Genomic DNA, 18,189 nt, shown 5'->3' on the forward strand with positions numbered 1-18,189 from the left:
TACTAGGATTCCAAGGGGTCTCAGTAATCTGGCTGTCATTTCTGAAACTTCTTTGATATATGGTAAGGTGGTTAGGGTTTCTGGCTGTGTTTTGTCTGCTTGTCGTGGTTTATTCTTGAGGAATCTGCGCACTGTGTTTTTTGAGTATCCGTTCTTCTTGATTACGTCATATAGGTGGTTCTCCTCTGTTTTTCGAAGTTCGTCTGTGCTGCAGTGTGTGGTGGCTCGTTGGAATAGTGTTCTGTCTGCAGCTACAGAAGACTCATCACCACTTTCTAAATAGTAATTAGGAATGGGCAACAAATAACACTTTGCCTTAACTACCCATTTCAAAAACAATTTTATGGATACACAATTTAGTGCCCCCACGACAGACTGGATTGGGACTATAAATTATACATAATATTGGGGAATTAATTCACTTTCTCTATTCAGGGTGGCTTGCTTATATACTAATGTACATTTAAGAAACTGAATTACTCTAGTAGGCTAAATTTCTTCACTTGATAGCACAAATTAACATTTATTCTCCTAGAAATCAATTTCAAATGTACATCGTACTCATTTGGCCATGATTCGAAGTGTTTTACATCTAAATGGTTATGAACTCGAAGTTTACCTTTCAATCCAAAGAGCAGGTTCTAATGCATACTTAGGGATACTACACTTACACATATAGACCGGTTAAAGTTGTATTTGACTCTGGTGGCACCACAACAAGTAGTTTTGGTCATCTTATTTCAAGAAAGATATTTAGAGGTTATTGGAAATAGTATAACTAAGGGCTAGACATTTTATCTTAGACCTTAAGGGAACTGTGTATGAGGAAGACTCATTTATCCCAGGTCTTTTCTTTATCAAAAAGGAACTCAAAGAATGTGTTTAAAACTGTTAGGTTAGGAAAAGTTGCATCCAAGCACGTTTTTATGCCTTGGAGAACATTTGGATAGAATTCATGTTTACAAGACTAAAATGAAATAGGAGCATAGGACCACCACCACCACCTCTTCTCCCCCCCCAACGTTTTAAAACCTTAAAGATGTGGTTAAATGGACGTTTTCTTTTTGAATTTCAAACTTTGAGATCTGTAATTTTAATTCATGAATATTTTCTAAATTATGTTAATATTTTTCCAACATTGAGACTGGGAAATAAGGGGTCCTTTCCACACCATCTAAAAGAATGTATTTTTTAGTATAAGAAACTTACCGATGTCATATTTCTTAGCCTGTGATTTCTCATTGAAATATAACATGGCTTGAGCATTCTGAACCATTATTTCATTAATAAAGGACAAACTATTACGAATTGTATAAATTTATATATTAACTTGAAGTCACAGCCTTCCTTTGCTCTGGTTTCATCTCATTTTCCCAATAATAACTGCAAATGTCAAATATTTGGCAAAAGAACCAGTAGAAAAAGGCAAGTGGAGTCAAATGGAGACCCATGAATTACAATGATTTAAAGTGCAAGAGGATAAATGGAAAAAGTGTGACGGAATTAGATTTTGGATAAACAGATTGGGTAAATATTTAGAGTCACAGTCATACAGCATGGAAACAGACACTTCAGTCCAATTAGTCTATGCTGACCATATGCCTAAACCAAACTAGTCCCACCTGCCTATGCTTGGCCATTCTTATTCACGCACTTATTCAAAAGTCATCGGAGGAAAAGTAATGTGCAGGAAAATAGCAGTGGAATGGGACTAACTGGACAAAGTAGGCATTTACAATGAACTGAATGGTCAGCACCTATCCTGCATTATTCTATGATAAATGTTGCTTAAAAAAAGCAAACAGCTGATATTTCCAAGTGATTGTTAATATTCTTGCTTTGAGACAACAGAAATAATTCTAGGTAAAAACAAGGACTGCAGATGCTGGAAACCAGAGTCTAGATTAGAATGGTGCTGGAAAAGCACAGCAGGTCCGACAGCATTCGAGGAGCAGGAAAATTGACGGTTTGGGCAAAAGCCCTTCTATTCCTGATGAAGGGCTTTTGCTCGAAACGTTGATTTTCCTGCTCCTCAGATGCTGCTTGACCTGCTGTGCTTTTCCAGTACCACTCCCATAGAAATAATTCTATTTCAACAGAAATAGCACCGCAGAAAAAATGTATCAATTTGATTCTTTTTGTTTCATTTGAAAACAGACCAGGTTCATAATTAGGTCATTACCAGCAATGAATTACAGCTAACATCAAGACATGAAGCCAGTAACAACTAATTTGGAGCCATGTTGAGGGTATGTTCAGGTATTATATAACTGCATGTTCTTTCTTTACCTTAGTACAAGATATATATGTGCATATTAATGTCCAGTCTGATTTTTCAGATCATTTTGTTCTTCAAATGTTTCAACACAAGTTGCAAGCTCAAAAGCAGTAGTCTTTAGAAACAAATCCTGCCATTCCTCTAGTTCTAATATTCTGAAATTTGTACATACAGAGTGTGCAGTTGGTAAACTTGGATCAAAGTTGATGGCATTTGGTTTTTCAGTCTCTTCACTGTCATGGTCTTCAACTTCCATCTCAGCAAATTCATCTTCATCATCTATAATTAGAAAGAGAAACATCTTTAATTCTGTAAAAAATTTATATACTAACCTTGATAAAACATTAATGCAGCCTCAACTGAAGTACTGGACACTGTCCTTTAAAAGGGATGTGAATGTTTTAGAGAAGGTACAGAAAATATTTTAGAAAATGGTTCCAAGAACAGGGGGTCTTAGTGATAAGGGGTGACTGGAAAAGCTGGAGGTTTTATGCTTAGATGTGATGAAAAAGAAATTTGGCAGACACATTCAAAATCATGAGGAGTCTGGACCAAATAGATAGGGAGAAACTGATGCCTTTCAGAAAGGATGAAGAATCAAACAAAAGGCAATTATGAGGAAATGATATTTGATGTGGTTGGTTAGGATTACTGCCTGAGAGTGGTGAAGGTAAATTCAAACATTGCTTTTTTAGTACAAATCGAATAAAAACCAAATGATAATAAATCGATAGGGATTCAAAGAAAGGATAGGAGAGTACAACCAGAAACAAGGCAGGAACTCAATAGACCAAATAGCTTCCTCCTTTGTTGCAACTATTCGAAGATTTAAAAATTGAAGGGCATTGAGATGGATTTCAACGTAGTCTATAGACTTTCTTTGGCAGAGTTTCCAATAAATTAATTTTGATCATGCACAAAGATTATGCATGAAAAAATAAGCAACATCTAAACTAATTGCAAATATACAAAACAAACAGTTCCAGCAAATATACAGGGAGAGGAAATTTTGATGGTAATGCAAGAAAATTTAATAAGAATTTCAATATCACATTGGATATCACAAGGAGGAAAGAAAGCATCAATTTAGTTTCAGTTTTCATTCAATCTGTTAACAAACAGCTGAGTTAGTCAGGGACTCAGTATACAGTGGTGGCATAATCAGCAGTGTAATCATGGTACAACGTGCAACCATACAGTTTAAATTTTGCTGGCACAGAATGCAAAATTTCAGAGTCTGGACAAGTGTAATCAAAATTATACTGATTAGCAAACCATTTTGGCTCACCACCCTCTACAGCAGAAGCAGGACCTCTGTAATAAGCGCAAGAAACTCAAGCATATCTTCAATCAATCAGAAACCTTAAGGATACACGCACAGTCTGAACCACCGAGCCATTCAATTTCAAATTACATAAAGAAAGTAAATAGAAGGAATGAGGGTTGGCAAGACAGAGACAAGAGACAAAAAAAAAGTATTTTTATTCATAGGATGTAACAGAATTTATCATCCATCTCTCATTGCCCATGAGGTCATAGTGAACTGCCTTCTTCAGCCACTGCAATACACTTGGTCTGAGTAGACCAAAGTGCTGGTGAGGGAGACTCAATCCTTTGATTCAACAGTAAAGGTATGACAATACATTTCCAAATCACGATTGAGAGCAGTTCAGGGAGGAACTTCCATGTGATTTTATTTAAGGATTTGACACTCTTGCCCTTCTAGGTTGTAGTGGTAATGCATTACTGGAATGAATACACCTTTAAATTTTTCTGGTAGGTAAAGCAGGTAAAATAAATTCATACTGGTCAGTTTTAGTGCAGAGCCTCTCCAGCGAGACCTGTGTTATTGCAGCTTCTGAAGGGGCACCATGACTTAGACAACTTCCTAATTTCCATATTTAACTGCACAATAGAAGCAGACTTACTGTTAGTTTTACCGAAAACCTTGGTCATGAGCTTGAAAATATTATTCATGTCATTTGAATGACACTGGAAAGTGCACTATCATTGCTTGTTTTCAGGATATTAAAAATCAGCAACAAGATGGAAGCTGCTGGAAATGTGTTGCTGGAAAAGCGCAGCAGGTCAGGCAGCATCCAGGGAACAGGAGAATCGACGTTTCGGGCATAAGCCTTTCTCCAATAAGATGGAAGGTCAGTCCTAAGTAGAGCAGACCAAATCAGAGGCAGGGCTCATGCCCTGAGGAGGGGATCAATTGGAATATTAAAACTATATGGCACAATCATCCACTGGTATTCATCAATTTCACAATTTGCCATGGTTGTATTTGAACTTGTGATCGCTGGTCTCCTACTGCTGCTCAATAACCAACTGTTACTTGAATGTAACAGTGTTTCTACTTGAGAAAATATGAAAATATTACACATTGGTTCACATCTACTTTCATGCATTCCACTAAGAAGTTACTGTTACCCTTAAATCTTGAATATCTAAATCCAAGTTAATCATTTCAAAAACTTGGTAAGTCATAGTATCCATCACTTGACAGTGAGTTACAGCAGCTCCAGAAGACTAACTTGCTTTTAGTAGGTAACCTGCAGGTGCAAGTATAAACAAATCAAAATATATTGATGTTGGAGATAAAATGAATTATGCAGTGGATGACTCGCACAGTGGTCCAATTTAGGGGAACAATAATTCACGCCACACAAACCTTGAGTTATTGACTGATATTTGTGAGCTCACGAGGAGAGACAAGTTGACCTAATGGTCACAAGCCACTCCGAGACACAGAGTTGCGTGAATATATAGGTTACAGTCATTTAACAATTAGCAAACTGCTAATTGTAGTATAATGAGGTTAGGCACTTTGCTCAGTCATGTAGTGTCTGGACAGCGCTGGTTAGTAGCTGATAAGTGTCAGTATACAACAGATTCTTGTAAAGGAAGAGCATTCCCATGCTGGGAAAGGATTCATTTATCAGGCATTTGTACAGCTACAAGGCCAACTCCCTCTACAACCCTCTAATGTATGCTGACATCTCAATGCCAAAACCTAAGAGTGCGGCATTGTCATCAATGCCAACTTTTGAACAGGACATCAATCCAAGATGGAGGAGCTGAAAAAATTGTGGTTTTAAGAGCTGTTCCTTTTTTGAGATATTTTAGGTGCTGGAAGTGATTTCTTTGAAATTCAGGAGCAGCAATTACTGTTTAAATGCTGTTGCACTGTTTTGGAACTGTGGGGAAAAAAAGATCAAAACAACAGCACTTTTAAAAGGAGGAAGACAGACAATTGCCAGAGACCACATGGTCAGTGAGGGAAAGAGAGAGAAAGAAACTGACACTGCTAACTGACACAGTAACGAATCTGGGCAGTTACTGCCTTTGCTGTTTGAGTTCATGTATCTCTGGACATCGGAATGCGCCTAGGAAAATTTAACAGGCAGCGAAATTCACAGCTGACCTTGGAGGAACCTGTGTGGGAGAGCTCACAGCACAGGAACAGATAAGTACATAATTTTTAAGTGTAACCTTACTGTAAGTCGACAGTAGTCAGTTGAGTGGGTTCTTTCCTGATTACAAGGGAACCTCGATTATCCCAATGTGATGGATGGTACTATTTCGTTTGGATAACTGAGTATTCGGTTTATCGATCAAATGCCTTTCCTCTGGGGCTCGGAGTTTTTAAAGTCGACGCCCCGTTCAGGAGACTGCAGAAGCACAGCGCACGAGGCCCCGACCCCAACCCCCAAAACCCCGTCCAACCCCGCTTTCCCCAACCCGGTCCAACCCCGCCGTCTCCCCCAACCCGGTCCAACCCCGCCTCCTCCCCCAACCCGGTCCAACCCTGCCTCCTCCCCCCTCCCTCAACCCCACTTCCACTTCCCCCAACCCAGTCCAACCCCCCTCCCTCAACCCCGCCGCCTTCTGTATATGTTTTATTGAGATCTGTCTCATGATTGAATAAACCATAAATACTAAGTTAGCCTGGAGCACGTTTTTTTTAAAGAGCAAAAAGATAGTGCTATATTCTGAGTCTGTAGATTGTGAAGGAGCTAAGATGGCTTTCAGTAGAGTGACATGCTCTTCCTGTTGGATGAGAGAGTTTAGGGAGAGTTTCCATGTTTTGATGATTATGTCTGCAAAAGTGCCTTTGGTTGCGAATCCTATCAGATCACATGGAATCGGTTGGAATCCAGTTAGAGGCAATAAGGAACTTACAAGAGCTGGAGGTGTGATGGATGGCAGTTATAGGAAGGGAGAAGAGCCACAGATAATGTCAGGTAAATGGGTAAACCCCAGGAGAGATAGGAGGGGTAGGCAGGAGTCTCTTGCACTACCTGCTATCCCCATCTCAAACAAGTACGCTGTTCTGAAAAATGTAAGGGGTGATGGACTCTCAGGAGAATGCAGCACGAACAGTCAAGTTTATGGTATCGAGACTCGGTCTAATGTAATGAGTGGTTCTTCAGGTTCCAAGTGATCGATTGTGATAGGGCTCTCTCTTGTCAGAGGCACAAACGATTTAAAACTAGTAAGGTGGTGGTGTGAAACCCAGGGAAATAGTGAGGAGAGAGATCAATCTGAGACTGGCACAGTTGGGAAAAGGAGCGAGTCAAACAGTCAGGGACAAAGAAGAGAACAAAGCGGGACTGATAAATTAAACTGCATTTACTTCAATGCAAGATGCCTAACAGGGAAGGCAGACGAACTCAGGGCATGGTTTGGAACATGGGACTGGGATATCATAGCAATTACAGAAACGTGGCTCGGGAATGGACAGGACTGACAGTGTAATGTTCCAGGATACAAGTGATATGGGGGGAGAGAAAGAGAGAGAAAGAGAGAGAGAGAGAGAGAGAGAGAGAGCGCGGAGGAGGAAGTGGCATTTTTGATAAGGGATAGCATTACTGCTATACTTGGGGAGGAAATACCTGGGAATATATCCAGGTGGAATATATTTGGGTGGAACTGAGAAATAAGAAAGTGATTGTATTATAGGGATTATTGGGATTCTATTATAGACTCCCTAATTGTCAGGAGATTTCAGTTATCTGTAGGGATAATAGGATGTCTATGGTAGGGGGTTTTAACTTTCCATACATAGTCTGGGACTGTCATAGTGTTAAGGGTTTCGATCGAGAGGAATTTGTTAAGGGTGCACAAGAAAATTTTCTGATTCACTATGTGGATGTACCTACTAGAGGTGTGAAACTTGACCTACCCTTGGGAAATAAAGGTAGAGCAGGTGATAGGTGTCAGTGGGGGAGCACTTTGGGGCCAGCGACCATAATTCTATTAGTTTTAAAATAGTGATGGCAAAGGATAAAGCAGATCTAAAAGTTGAAGTTCTAAACTGGAGGAAGGTTAATTTTGACAGTATTAGGCAAGAACTTTCAAAAGCTGACTGGAGGCAGATGTTTGCAAGTAAACGAATAGCCGGAAAATGGGAATCCTTCAAAAATAAGATAACGAGAGTTCAGAGGCAGGATATTCCTGTTAGGGTGAAAAAAAAAGGCTGGTAGGTGTAGGGAAAGTTGGATGACGAGAGAAGTTGAGGTCTTGGTTAAGAAAAAGAAGCAAGCGTGTGTCAGGTATAGACAGAAGAGATTGAATGAATCCTTAGAAGACTATAAAGTTGGAGTGTACTTAAGAGGGAAGATAGTAGGGCAAAAAGGTGACATGAGATAGTTTGGCAAATAGGGTTAAGGAGAATCCAAAGGGATTTTATAAATACATTCAGGACAAAAGGGTAACTAAGGAGAGAATGGAGCCCCTCAAAGATCTGCAAGGCAGCTTGTGTGTGGGACCATAGGAGATGGAGGAAGATACTAAACGAACTTTTTGCATCAGTGTTTACTGTGGAGAACGAAATGGAAGATATAGAATGTAGGGAAATAGATGGTGACATGTTGAAAAATATCTATTTTACAGAGGTGGTGGTGCTGGCTGTCTTGAAATGCAGGACCTGATCAGGTGTAGAAACTCTGTGGGAAGCTAGGGAAGTGATTGCCGGGCCCTTTGCTGAGATATTTGTATCATCAATAGTAACAGGTGAGGTGCCGGAAGACTGGAGGTTGGCTAACCTGATGCCACTGTTTAAGAAAGATGGTAAGAACAAGTCATGGAACTATGGACTAGTGAGCCTGATGTCGGTGGTGGGCAAGTTGTTGGAGGGAATCCTGAGGGACAGGATGTACACGTATTTGGAAAGGTAAGGACTGATTAGGGATCGTCAACATGACTTTGTGCATTGGAAAGCATATCTCACAAACTTGATTGAGTTTTTAGAAATAACAGAGGATTAATGAGGGTAGAACAATGGACATGATCTATATGGACGTCAGTAATGCGTTCGACAAGGTTCCTCATGTTAGACTAATGAGCAAGGTTGGATCTCATGGAATCCACGGAGAACTAGCCATTTGGATACAGAACTGGCTCAAAGGTAGAAGACAGAGGGTGGTGGTGGAAGTTTACTTTTCAGATGGAGGCCTGTGGCCAGTGAAGTGCCACAAGGATCGATGCCAGGTGCCCCACTTTTCATCATTTATGTAAATGATTTGGATGAGAGCATAAGACGCATAGTAAGTAAGTTTGCAAATGACACCAAAATTGGAGATACAGTGGACAGCAAAGAAGGTTGCCTCAGATTACAATGGGATCTTGATCAGATGGGCCAATGGGCTGAAGAGTGGTAGATGGAGTTTAATTTAGTTAAAGTGAGGTGCACATTTTGGAAAAGCAAATCAGAACAGGACTTATACACTTGATGGGAAGGTCCTGGGGTGTGTTGCTGAACAAAGACTTTGGAGTGAAGATTCAAAGTTGAGTTGCAGGTAGATAGCATAGTGAAGGCGGCATTTGGTATGCTTTCCATTAATGGTCAAAGCATCATAGGAGTTGGGAAGTCATATTGCGGCTGTACTGGACATTGCACATAATATTCCAAAAGTGGCCTAACCAATGCTGGTCTCCTTCCAATCAAAATGATGTTGTGAAACTTGAAAGGATTCAGAAAAGATTTACAAGGATGTTGCCAGGATTGGAGGATTTGAGCTAAAGGGAGAAGCTGAACAGGCTGGGGTTGTTTTCCCTGGGGTGTCAGAGGCTGAGGGGTGACCTTATAGAGGTTTTCGCTATGACTATGACTCTAAATCAAGAACCCTTTATTAAAAAATTCTGTGGCAGAGTGCAAAAGAAAGGGAAGCCTTTTTCATCAATATACATTCCCCAAACAGCATGAAAACATAGAAAATAGGAGGAGTAGACCATTTGGCCCCTCAAGACTCCATCATTCAATCAGGTCACAGCTGATTGTCTACCTCAACCCATTTCTCCAAATAAATCCCATTACCTCTGACATTTTTACTACTTTGAAAAATATCAATTTCAGTCTCAAACATACTCAATGGCTGAACCTCCACAGCCCTCGGGGATTGAGAACTGCAAAGATTCACCAACTCGTGGATGAGGACATTTTTCCTTGTCTCAATACTAAATGATCTATCCCTTATTCGGAGACTCTCCCCTGGTTCTAGATTCAATTACCTGCCTTTTCTATATTCAAATTAGGTTACATTTGTTCTTCCAAACTCTGGAGGATATAGACTCGTCCCTCAATTTCTATTTATCGGTCAATCCTGCCATCTCACACTGAAGAACCTTTGATGTCCTCCCTCTATGAAAACAAAATCCTTCCTTCGACAACACAGCCATTCACAGTCAATTAAGCAGAAATCCAGTAATTTTATGTGCAACTATAATTTTCCACACCTATTTCATACTATAGCACCCAAGCAACTGTTCTTGTTAATTAGTCCACTCATTCAATATTTCCTAACTCTGATACATTAATGGACTGCTGCAATGAAACAAGTACACAAAGCTATCAAAACGAATTAAAATTTCTCTAAGAATATGGAGTAGTGTTCACAGTTCTGGTCGCCTAGGTATAGGAAGAATATCATTAAATTGGAGCTGGTTCAGAAAATATGTACCAGGATGTTGCTAGGACTACAGGATTTGGTTATAAGGAGAGGCTGGATAGGCTGGGACTTTTTCACTGGAATGTGGGAGGTTGCCGAGTGACTTATAGAGGTTTATAAATCATGAACATTGATAAGGCAAATAGCAAAGGTGTTGGATTTCAAAACTAGGGGGCATATTTTTAAGATGAGGGGAGAAAGATTTAAAAGGGATCTGAGGGGCAATTTTTTCACACAGATGGTGTGAAATGTACTACCAGAGGAAGTGGTAGATGCAGGTACAATTACATTTAAAATTTAGTTGGACAGGTACACGAATAGGAAAGGCTCAGAGGAATATGAGCCAAATACATGTAAGTGGGACTAGTTTGTTTTTTGGATACCTAGTTGGCATGGATTACTTGAACTGAAAGGTCTGTTTCCGTGCTGTATGATGATGAAAAATCTCAAAATTTAACATTATATATACACTGAGAGAAGATAGTACTTACAATTTATAATAATTCACAAGAGAGTTATGGTCTAGTTTCACAGGAGTCTCAAATGCCTACTCTTCCTGTTGAATTAGAAATTTTCAGTGTAAGCTCACTGCACAGTAGTTTTTTTTATGAATCAAAAATATTTTCCAATTGTATCAGGGACTGTGTATGACAATTTTATTTTTGAAGGAAACATACCCACATTAATCAAAGTGAAGAAAGCAGGTATGATAAAAGGAGGATGGAAATTTTGCAAAAGGTCTCATGTTTTACATTATGAACTGTTCAGTTGCATTTATATATGTCAGTACATATAATATCTATAAAATTGCTTAATTATGATAAAATCTCTATTTAAACGACTGACATCATCAAATGGCTATGGGCATAGTCTCATGCAGAGTACCAGTGATATTTAAATTTCTACATCCTCACGATATTTCATATACTTGGAAGACATTTATCACCTGTGATGTTACCATTGTATCCAATCTTCAGTTAATTCTAGCTGATGGGTCAATTTTAAGTAACAGGAACGATATTGCAAACATCTAGTAATAACTAGCTAATTCTTATTTGATCGGATTGCAACATTACACTAAGTCTTTCCTTCCACTTACATTTTTGCTCCAATTTTTCATCTTAGTTAACTATTGTCCCATCTTACAATAAATATCATCTCTCATTGCCACTTTTAAAGATACATGGCTAGACCATTCTCCCCAGATGTAATCCAGATGACAGATCAGGAGAATCATCATTCTGGTGCTACATCCATGCAGACGTGGAGTTGAAAAAGAGAAAGAATGACTTGCATTTAAAATCACACCTTTGCTGACCATAACAGATTCCAAAGTGCTTTACACAGAAGAACCTTGATTTGGGGGCAGCATGGTGGTTAGCACTGCTGCCTCACAGTACCAGGAACCCAGGTTAAATTCCTTCCTCGGGCAACTGTGTGGAGTTTGCACATTCGCCCTGTGTCTGCATGGGTTTCCTCCCAAATTCTAAAAGATGTGCAGGTCAGGAGAGTTGGCTCTACTAAATTGTCCAAAGTGTTAGATGCATTAGTCATGGGTAAATGTAGGGAAACGTGACCGTGTGGGTTACTCTTTGGAGGGTCGGTGTGGACTTGTTAGGCCGAAGGGCCTGTTTCAACACTGTAAGGAATCTAATTGAATCTAATCTATCCGACTAAGATGGGTAGGGAGCATTTTGTTCGGGTCTGATGGCTGCAGGGAGCGGGTGTGAAACCAGGCTGCAGGTCCCCCGGTGACAACAGTTCCAGCTGCTCCAGTACAGAATTGTAGAATAGCAGAATTCACCAGAGTCCCAGTCTCTAACTCTGTCCACATATCTCTTCAATTGTTTCCCCCCATAATTGGAACCCATCTGGAATAAATTCTCCTATCTCTTCCTTAAAAAGTAAATACCCTATTGTAAAACTGTGTCCCCTCCGGTCTCGCCTCCGGCAAGAGGATACATCTGTCTGGTATGCTGTGAATTAAGGTGAGAGAAGTGAATTCCTTTCTGAAGGTTTCTAGTTGATATGGATTTCAGCTAAGCGGAATTTTCTTTCAATAAGGGAATGGTGACTTTGTCCAAACCCACTAACACTTTCCAAATGTTATTACATCTGTCGAATACAGTATTTCTTCAAGGAGCATAAGAACTATTTTTTTTCTATATCTTTAACCATCTCTTACAATGCAAATGACAGTAAATTGTAACCAGTTAAAAAATTTCACACTAACTTGATATCCAAACAGCCAAGAATAGCTCTAGAAATGACAGTTCCTGATACAAACTGACAAATCTTTACAGTTATAAAAGAGCTATCAAACCACTTTGTAAGGAGAGATAAATTCAGATGGAAAAACAAAGTCTAGCAAAATGAGCAAGGAAAGTTGAGATGGAAATGGAAAGATCCAAATTTCAAGTAATTAAATTGAATTGAATTTATTGTCACATATACCGCGGCAAGTGAAATGCTTTGTCTTGCAAGCAATACAGGCAGATCAGAAAGTAACATTGATAAGTAACTAATAGGTAAACACCAGCAAAAACAAAACAAAAACACAGGTACAGGCGAATGTTAACAGTTTGAGAGTCCATTCAGTATTCTAACAACAGTAGGGTTGAAACAGTTTCAAAACCGGCTGGTGCGTGTGTTCAGGCTTCTGTACCTTCTCCCGGATGGTAGAGGTTGTAGAAAAACATTGCCAGGGTGGGATGGATCTTTAAGAATGCTGGCGGCCTTTCCTTGACAGCAGGCCTGGTGGATGGATTCTATAGATGGGAGATTGACCTTTGTTGTCTGGGCTGAGTTCGCCACTCTCTGTAACCGTCTCTGGTTTTGAATGGTACAGTTGCCATACTAGGTAGTGATACACCCAGACAGAATGCTCTCAATGACGCATTTGTAAAGGTTGGCAAGGGTATTTGCCGTCATGCACAATTTCCTCAGCTGCCTGAGGAAGAGATGTTGTTGTTGGGCCTTTGTAACCAGTGCGCCCACATGAAGAGTCCAAGATAGATTTTGTGGATGACCATCCCAAGAAGCTTGACACTCTCCACTCATACCACTTCTGTGCTGTTAATGTGTTAAAAAAAAAAGGGGGGGTTGCAGAGTGACATCCTGCCAAAAGTCAATCATGACTTCCTTGATTGTGCTAGCATTCAGAGCTAGGTTGTTCTCAGTGCACCATTTTTCCAGGTCTTCCACCTCCTGTCAGTAGTCTGTTTCATCGCCATCTCTGAGATTCGACTGACTATGGTGGTGTCATCAGCAAACTTGTAAATGGCATTAATCTGGTAATTGGTGACGCAGTCATGGGTATATAGGAGTACAGTAGGAGGCTGAGTACACATCCCTGGGGGGTCCAGTGTTGAATGTTAATGAGGATGAAATATTGCCCTCAATCTTCACTGATTGCGGCCTGTGGGTCAGGAAACTGAGGATCCAGTTGCAGAGAGTGGGGCTTAGTCTGAGATCACTAAGTTTAGTAATCAATCTCAAGGGGATAGTAGTGTTGAAGGTTGAACTGTAGTCAATGAGTAGGATTCTTGGTGTCAAGATAGTCTCGGGAGGAATGAAGAGCACGTGATATGACATCTGACGTGGATCTGTTGGTCTGATAGGCAAATTGGAGTGGGTCAAGAGTAGTGGGGAGGCTGAAGTTGATTAATGCCATGTCCAGTCTTTCGAAGTACTTCATGTCCACCAAAGTTAGGAAACGAAGCATGGCAGAAGTTATTGATTTGTTGCACAGAACAATAATAAACTACTTTTGAAGTACAGTCACAAATGCCACAAAAGCATCTACTGCAACATAATAACAAACAGAATGTGTTTCTTAGCAATGTTGATTGGGGAACAAGTAGCCAAGACAAGAGATAGCTTCAGCATTGTGGACAAAGATGTCTCTAAGCCATAGAGCAATCCAATCGTTCTCATACAAGTTCAGCACAAGTCAGTCACATTACAGTAACTGTACACAAGCTACCTGATAAAACAGGAAAAAACCTGCACACTTAACAAACAGACCAAGGACAAGAAAAAAAAGACAATGTGGATCATAAAGATAAAGCTGCCATAGTCCTAATGGACCAGAGGGCTGCTCTCTCATCAGTCAGAGGTGACTGGTGTTGATTTAACCTGAGGCCATCACACTTCAAGTGAGGGTAGATGTTCAAAAGGAGAGTCCTTCATGGTAAGCATAGCTGGTGTGGAAATTGAACCCATACCATTGGCATCACTTTGCATCGCAAAGCAATGACCCAGTCACCTGAGTGAAACAAATCCTATGGATCATAAGGCCTTCTGTTAAGCAGAGAGCTGGAGGTGCCTCAATTTTAACCTCCTCTCTGAAAGGTGGCATTTAGAAAATGCAATAAAGTCTCAGCTGTGAAATACAAACTGCACTCAAGGTTAAAATTTTCTTCAGAAGCTGTGCTGTCCAAATCTATTCTTAAGAAGCATCACTTCTAACCTTTAGTACTGATTAGATGTAAAAGCTAGCATTCTTCTAGCCTTTTGATTATTAAAGTCACAACAAGGATAGAAACTAATGTTAAACTGGATTCCCAAGTCTTCACACTTTCTAGCCAAAGCAAATATACTACCATTTGAGTTATGGTCGACCTTAACTAACATTGTATTGTCAGTTATCGATATTGTATTACTGACAATGTATTGCTACATTCAGAAAAATAAAAGGTATCTTCAAAACTCAAATGAACTAGAATACAAAATTATTCATGGTTATCAGGTATAAAAATCACCGAAAATCCTAGATCAATTGAGGATTTGACAAATTTGAATTTTCTTCATTAACAAATATTATAAATATTGAGGCCTATATGTCAATATATTGAAATATTTCAAAGGCTGTTAACTAATAAACATAGGATGCAAAGATGCCCAGAGTTGTGAATCATATTCAGGAAAGAATGTCTCTCATACCTTTCCCTCCAGTCTTTAACCTCACCTCTGTGCGCTGCTCTCCTTCCTGAGCAACATTCCCTTCCTTACCTCTCTCCACCTCAACCTCATCCCCAGCCCCTGATCACTGCTCCCTATCCAGCCTTCTTCAACCTCTACACAACTCCTTCAGTTCTCCTTTGCCCCCAATTCTCCTCTCCTCCAAACCCCACTCCCTCTTCCACCCAGTTCCTTCCCCATCGCCCTGTCCCAGTTCCCCCTCCCCAAGCCCCAGGACCCTCTCCCTCCTCCACCCAGCTCCTTCACGCACTTTGATCGTTCGGCTTCTCCCGGAGGATGCTGCACCCTTACGCGACTTCAGACCTTCTGCCAACCCCTGGGGTTTCCCCAGTGCTGTGCCCTCCCCTCCTACCCCACACCCGGGAAGACAAAGATACCTACCCGACACCGGCAACAGCTGCCGGTTCTCATCGCCTCCGCCGTCTTCTTCCTCCGCCATCTTGGTTGTTTATCCCAGTGCATTCTGGGGGACATACGCAGCCCGAGCATGGGGCGCGTGCGCAGTGGGGCGGGGTGTTGACGACGCCCCCCAAAGGCTGTTCCAGGAATGGTCAGAAGGTCTACTCTGTTGCCTGACAGGATGATACAGCACTCTAGTGGTTTGGAGAATTTCGGTTTTCTTTCAATATATCACTGGATACTATTTGAAAGAATTCTGGTTCCCCAAAGCCGTGTTTCATTTTTTTTCCCTCCTTTTTAAGTTTTTCAGATCCCTTTTGAAAATTAATATTGGATTTCCTCCCTTCAGGGTGGAGCAAATCTTCTGTGTAAAACAGAAAGTTTCTCTGGTTCATTTACTGATTGTCTTGGATGCATGCATCCCTAAATTATTTGTTTGTGGGGTAAAAAGCCTTACGAGCAAAAAATCCAATTGGAAACAATATTTTCCATCCAATATAATGGGCCTGTGTATGCAACAAATTTTTTTGTCAAGTTCTCACAACCCCCATTAACAGAATGATCAAGTTACTAAGTGAAATTTTTGGGTATTTCTAGTCATGAAAGTGCAACCATGAGACAAACCTTGTGGTCACACAGTCACTACAATCGGGTCATTCAGCTTAGATAAAGTTACAGTATGTGCATGTGAAAGTTTCATCTGTTAAAGCTGAATCACTATGCAGTGGAAAACTGAAGCATTAGATTTTAGATACTTGTCTTTACTCTCACAAAGATAGCCAAAAAATATTGGTGGGCCACCAACAAGGTTAATCAAACACGTATAGGACGATTCATCGAGTAGATTTGGTTCACTTACTTCCATTCTGGTCGCTGTGTAATACAACATTATAATTGAGTTGTTGGCAATCATGGACTCTATCAACTAGTTCACAATCACACTGATAGTAAAGACAATTTGCATTGATACAATTCTGTGGAAAGAATGAAGACAGGCAACATAATTTAAATGGCACAATTTTAAAAGGATACAAGAATGAAGGGATACAGGAGTAGATACAGTCTGGCAATATGTTGACAAAGTTACCTAAAGGTTACCTAAAAAGGTGGGATCTTTGGCTTTATGATTTGAGACATAGAGCATACAAACACAGAAGTTTTGCTATGACTTTATAAACACTGGTTACATATTGTGGGATTGTGTTCAAATAAATCTTTGAGGAGAAAGTGAGGTCTGCAGATGCTGGAGATCAGAGCTGAAAATGTGTTGCTGAAACAGCGCAGCAGGTCAGGCAGCATCCAGGGAACAGGAGAATCGACGTTTCGGGCATAAGCCCTTCTTCAGGAATGAGCAAAGTGTGTCCAGCAGGCTAAGATAAAAGGTAGGCAGGAGGGACTTGGGGGAGGGGCGTTGGAAATGCGATAGGTGGAAAGAGGTCAAGGTGAGGGTGATAGGTCAGACTGGGGTGGGGGCGGAGAGGTCAGGAAGAAGATTGAAGGTTAGGTAGGCGGTGCTGAGTTCGATGGATTTGACTGAGACAAGGTGGGGGGAGGAGAAATGAGGAAACTGGTGAAATCCGAGTTCATCCCTTGTGATTGGAGGGTTCCTAGGCGGAAGATGAGGCGCTCTTCCTCCAACCGTCGTGTTGTGGTCTGGCGATGGAGGAGTGAAAGATCTGCATATCCTTGGTGGAGTGGGAGGGGGAGTTGAAGTGTTGAGCCACAGGGTGGTTGGGTTGGTTGGTCCGGGTGTCCCAGAGGTGTTCTCTGAAACGCTCCCCTGCAACTGCAAGAGGTGCAAGACTTGCGCCCACACCTCCCCCCTCACCTCCCTCCAAGGCCCCAAAGGAAACTTCCATATCCGCCACAAATTCACCTGCATCTCCACACACATCATCTATTGCATCCTCTGCACCCGATGTGGCCTCCTCTATATTGGGGAGACAGGCCGCCTACTTGCGGAGCGTTTCAGAGAACACCTATGGGACACCCGGACCAACCAACCCAACCACCCTGTGGCCCAACACTTCAACTCCCCCTCCCACTCCACCAAGGACATGCAGGTCATCTTCTTCCTGACCTCTCCGCCCCCACCCCAGTCTGACCTATAACCCTCACCTTGACCTCTTTCCACCTATCGCATTTCCAACGCCCCTCCCCCAAGTCCCTCCTCCCTACCTTTTATCTTAGCCTGCTGGACACACTTTCCTCATTCCTGAAGAAGGGTTTATGCCCGAAACGTCGATTCTCCTGTTCCCTGGATGCTGCCTGACCTGCTGCGCTGTTCCAGCAACACATTTTCAGCTGTGTTCAAATAAAGACTGGAATCAGTGAAAGGCGAAAATGGCCTCTTCTATTCATCAATCACACCACAAGTTTGAGACGGCAATTGCATCCCAAAATACAGTTCTCACAAGAGCCCCCTTATATACAGTTCTCACATATATTAAAATTCCATTACTATGCTGTTACATTGTTTTATCTATAGTACACAAAAATGTGAAGGGTTTCTGTCCTGGAAGACAGAAGATGGGTTAAAACGTGCTAAATGCTGACTGCTACTTCTGATGGGTT

The 18,189-nt window shown here is 41.0% G+C and overlaps 1 protein-coding gene across 1 annotated transcript in view; it reads right to left on the reverse strand.

Moving 5' to 3' along the window:
• Nucleotides 1-15,704, reverse strand: part of crbn (cereblon) — a 52,328-nt gene extending 36,624 nt beyond the window's left edge. The window contains exons 1-2 of the mRNA XM_043708387.1: nt 15,598-15,704; nt 2,451-2,557 (exon numbers count right to left, since the gene is read on the reverse strand). Of these exons, the coding sequence (XP_043564322.1) occupies nt 2,451-2,557; nt 15,598-15,655 (165 nt within the window). The 5' untranslated portion in view covers nt 15,656-15,704. The remainder of the gene's footprint in view (nt 1-2,450; nt 2,558-15,597) is intronic.
• Between the last annotated feature and the right edge of the window lie 2,485 nt (nt 15,705-18,189).

Source organism: Chiloscyllium plagiosum, chromosome 18 (assembly GCF_004010195.1).
Source record: "Chiloscyllium plagiosum isolate BGI_BamShark_2017 chromosome 18, ASM401019v2, whole genome shotgun sequence".
Lineage (NCBI taxonomy): Eukaryota > Metazoa > Chordata > Chondrichthyes > Orectolobiformes > Hemiscylliidae > Chiloscyllium > Chiloscyllium plagiosum.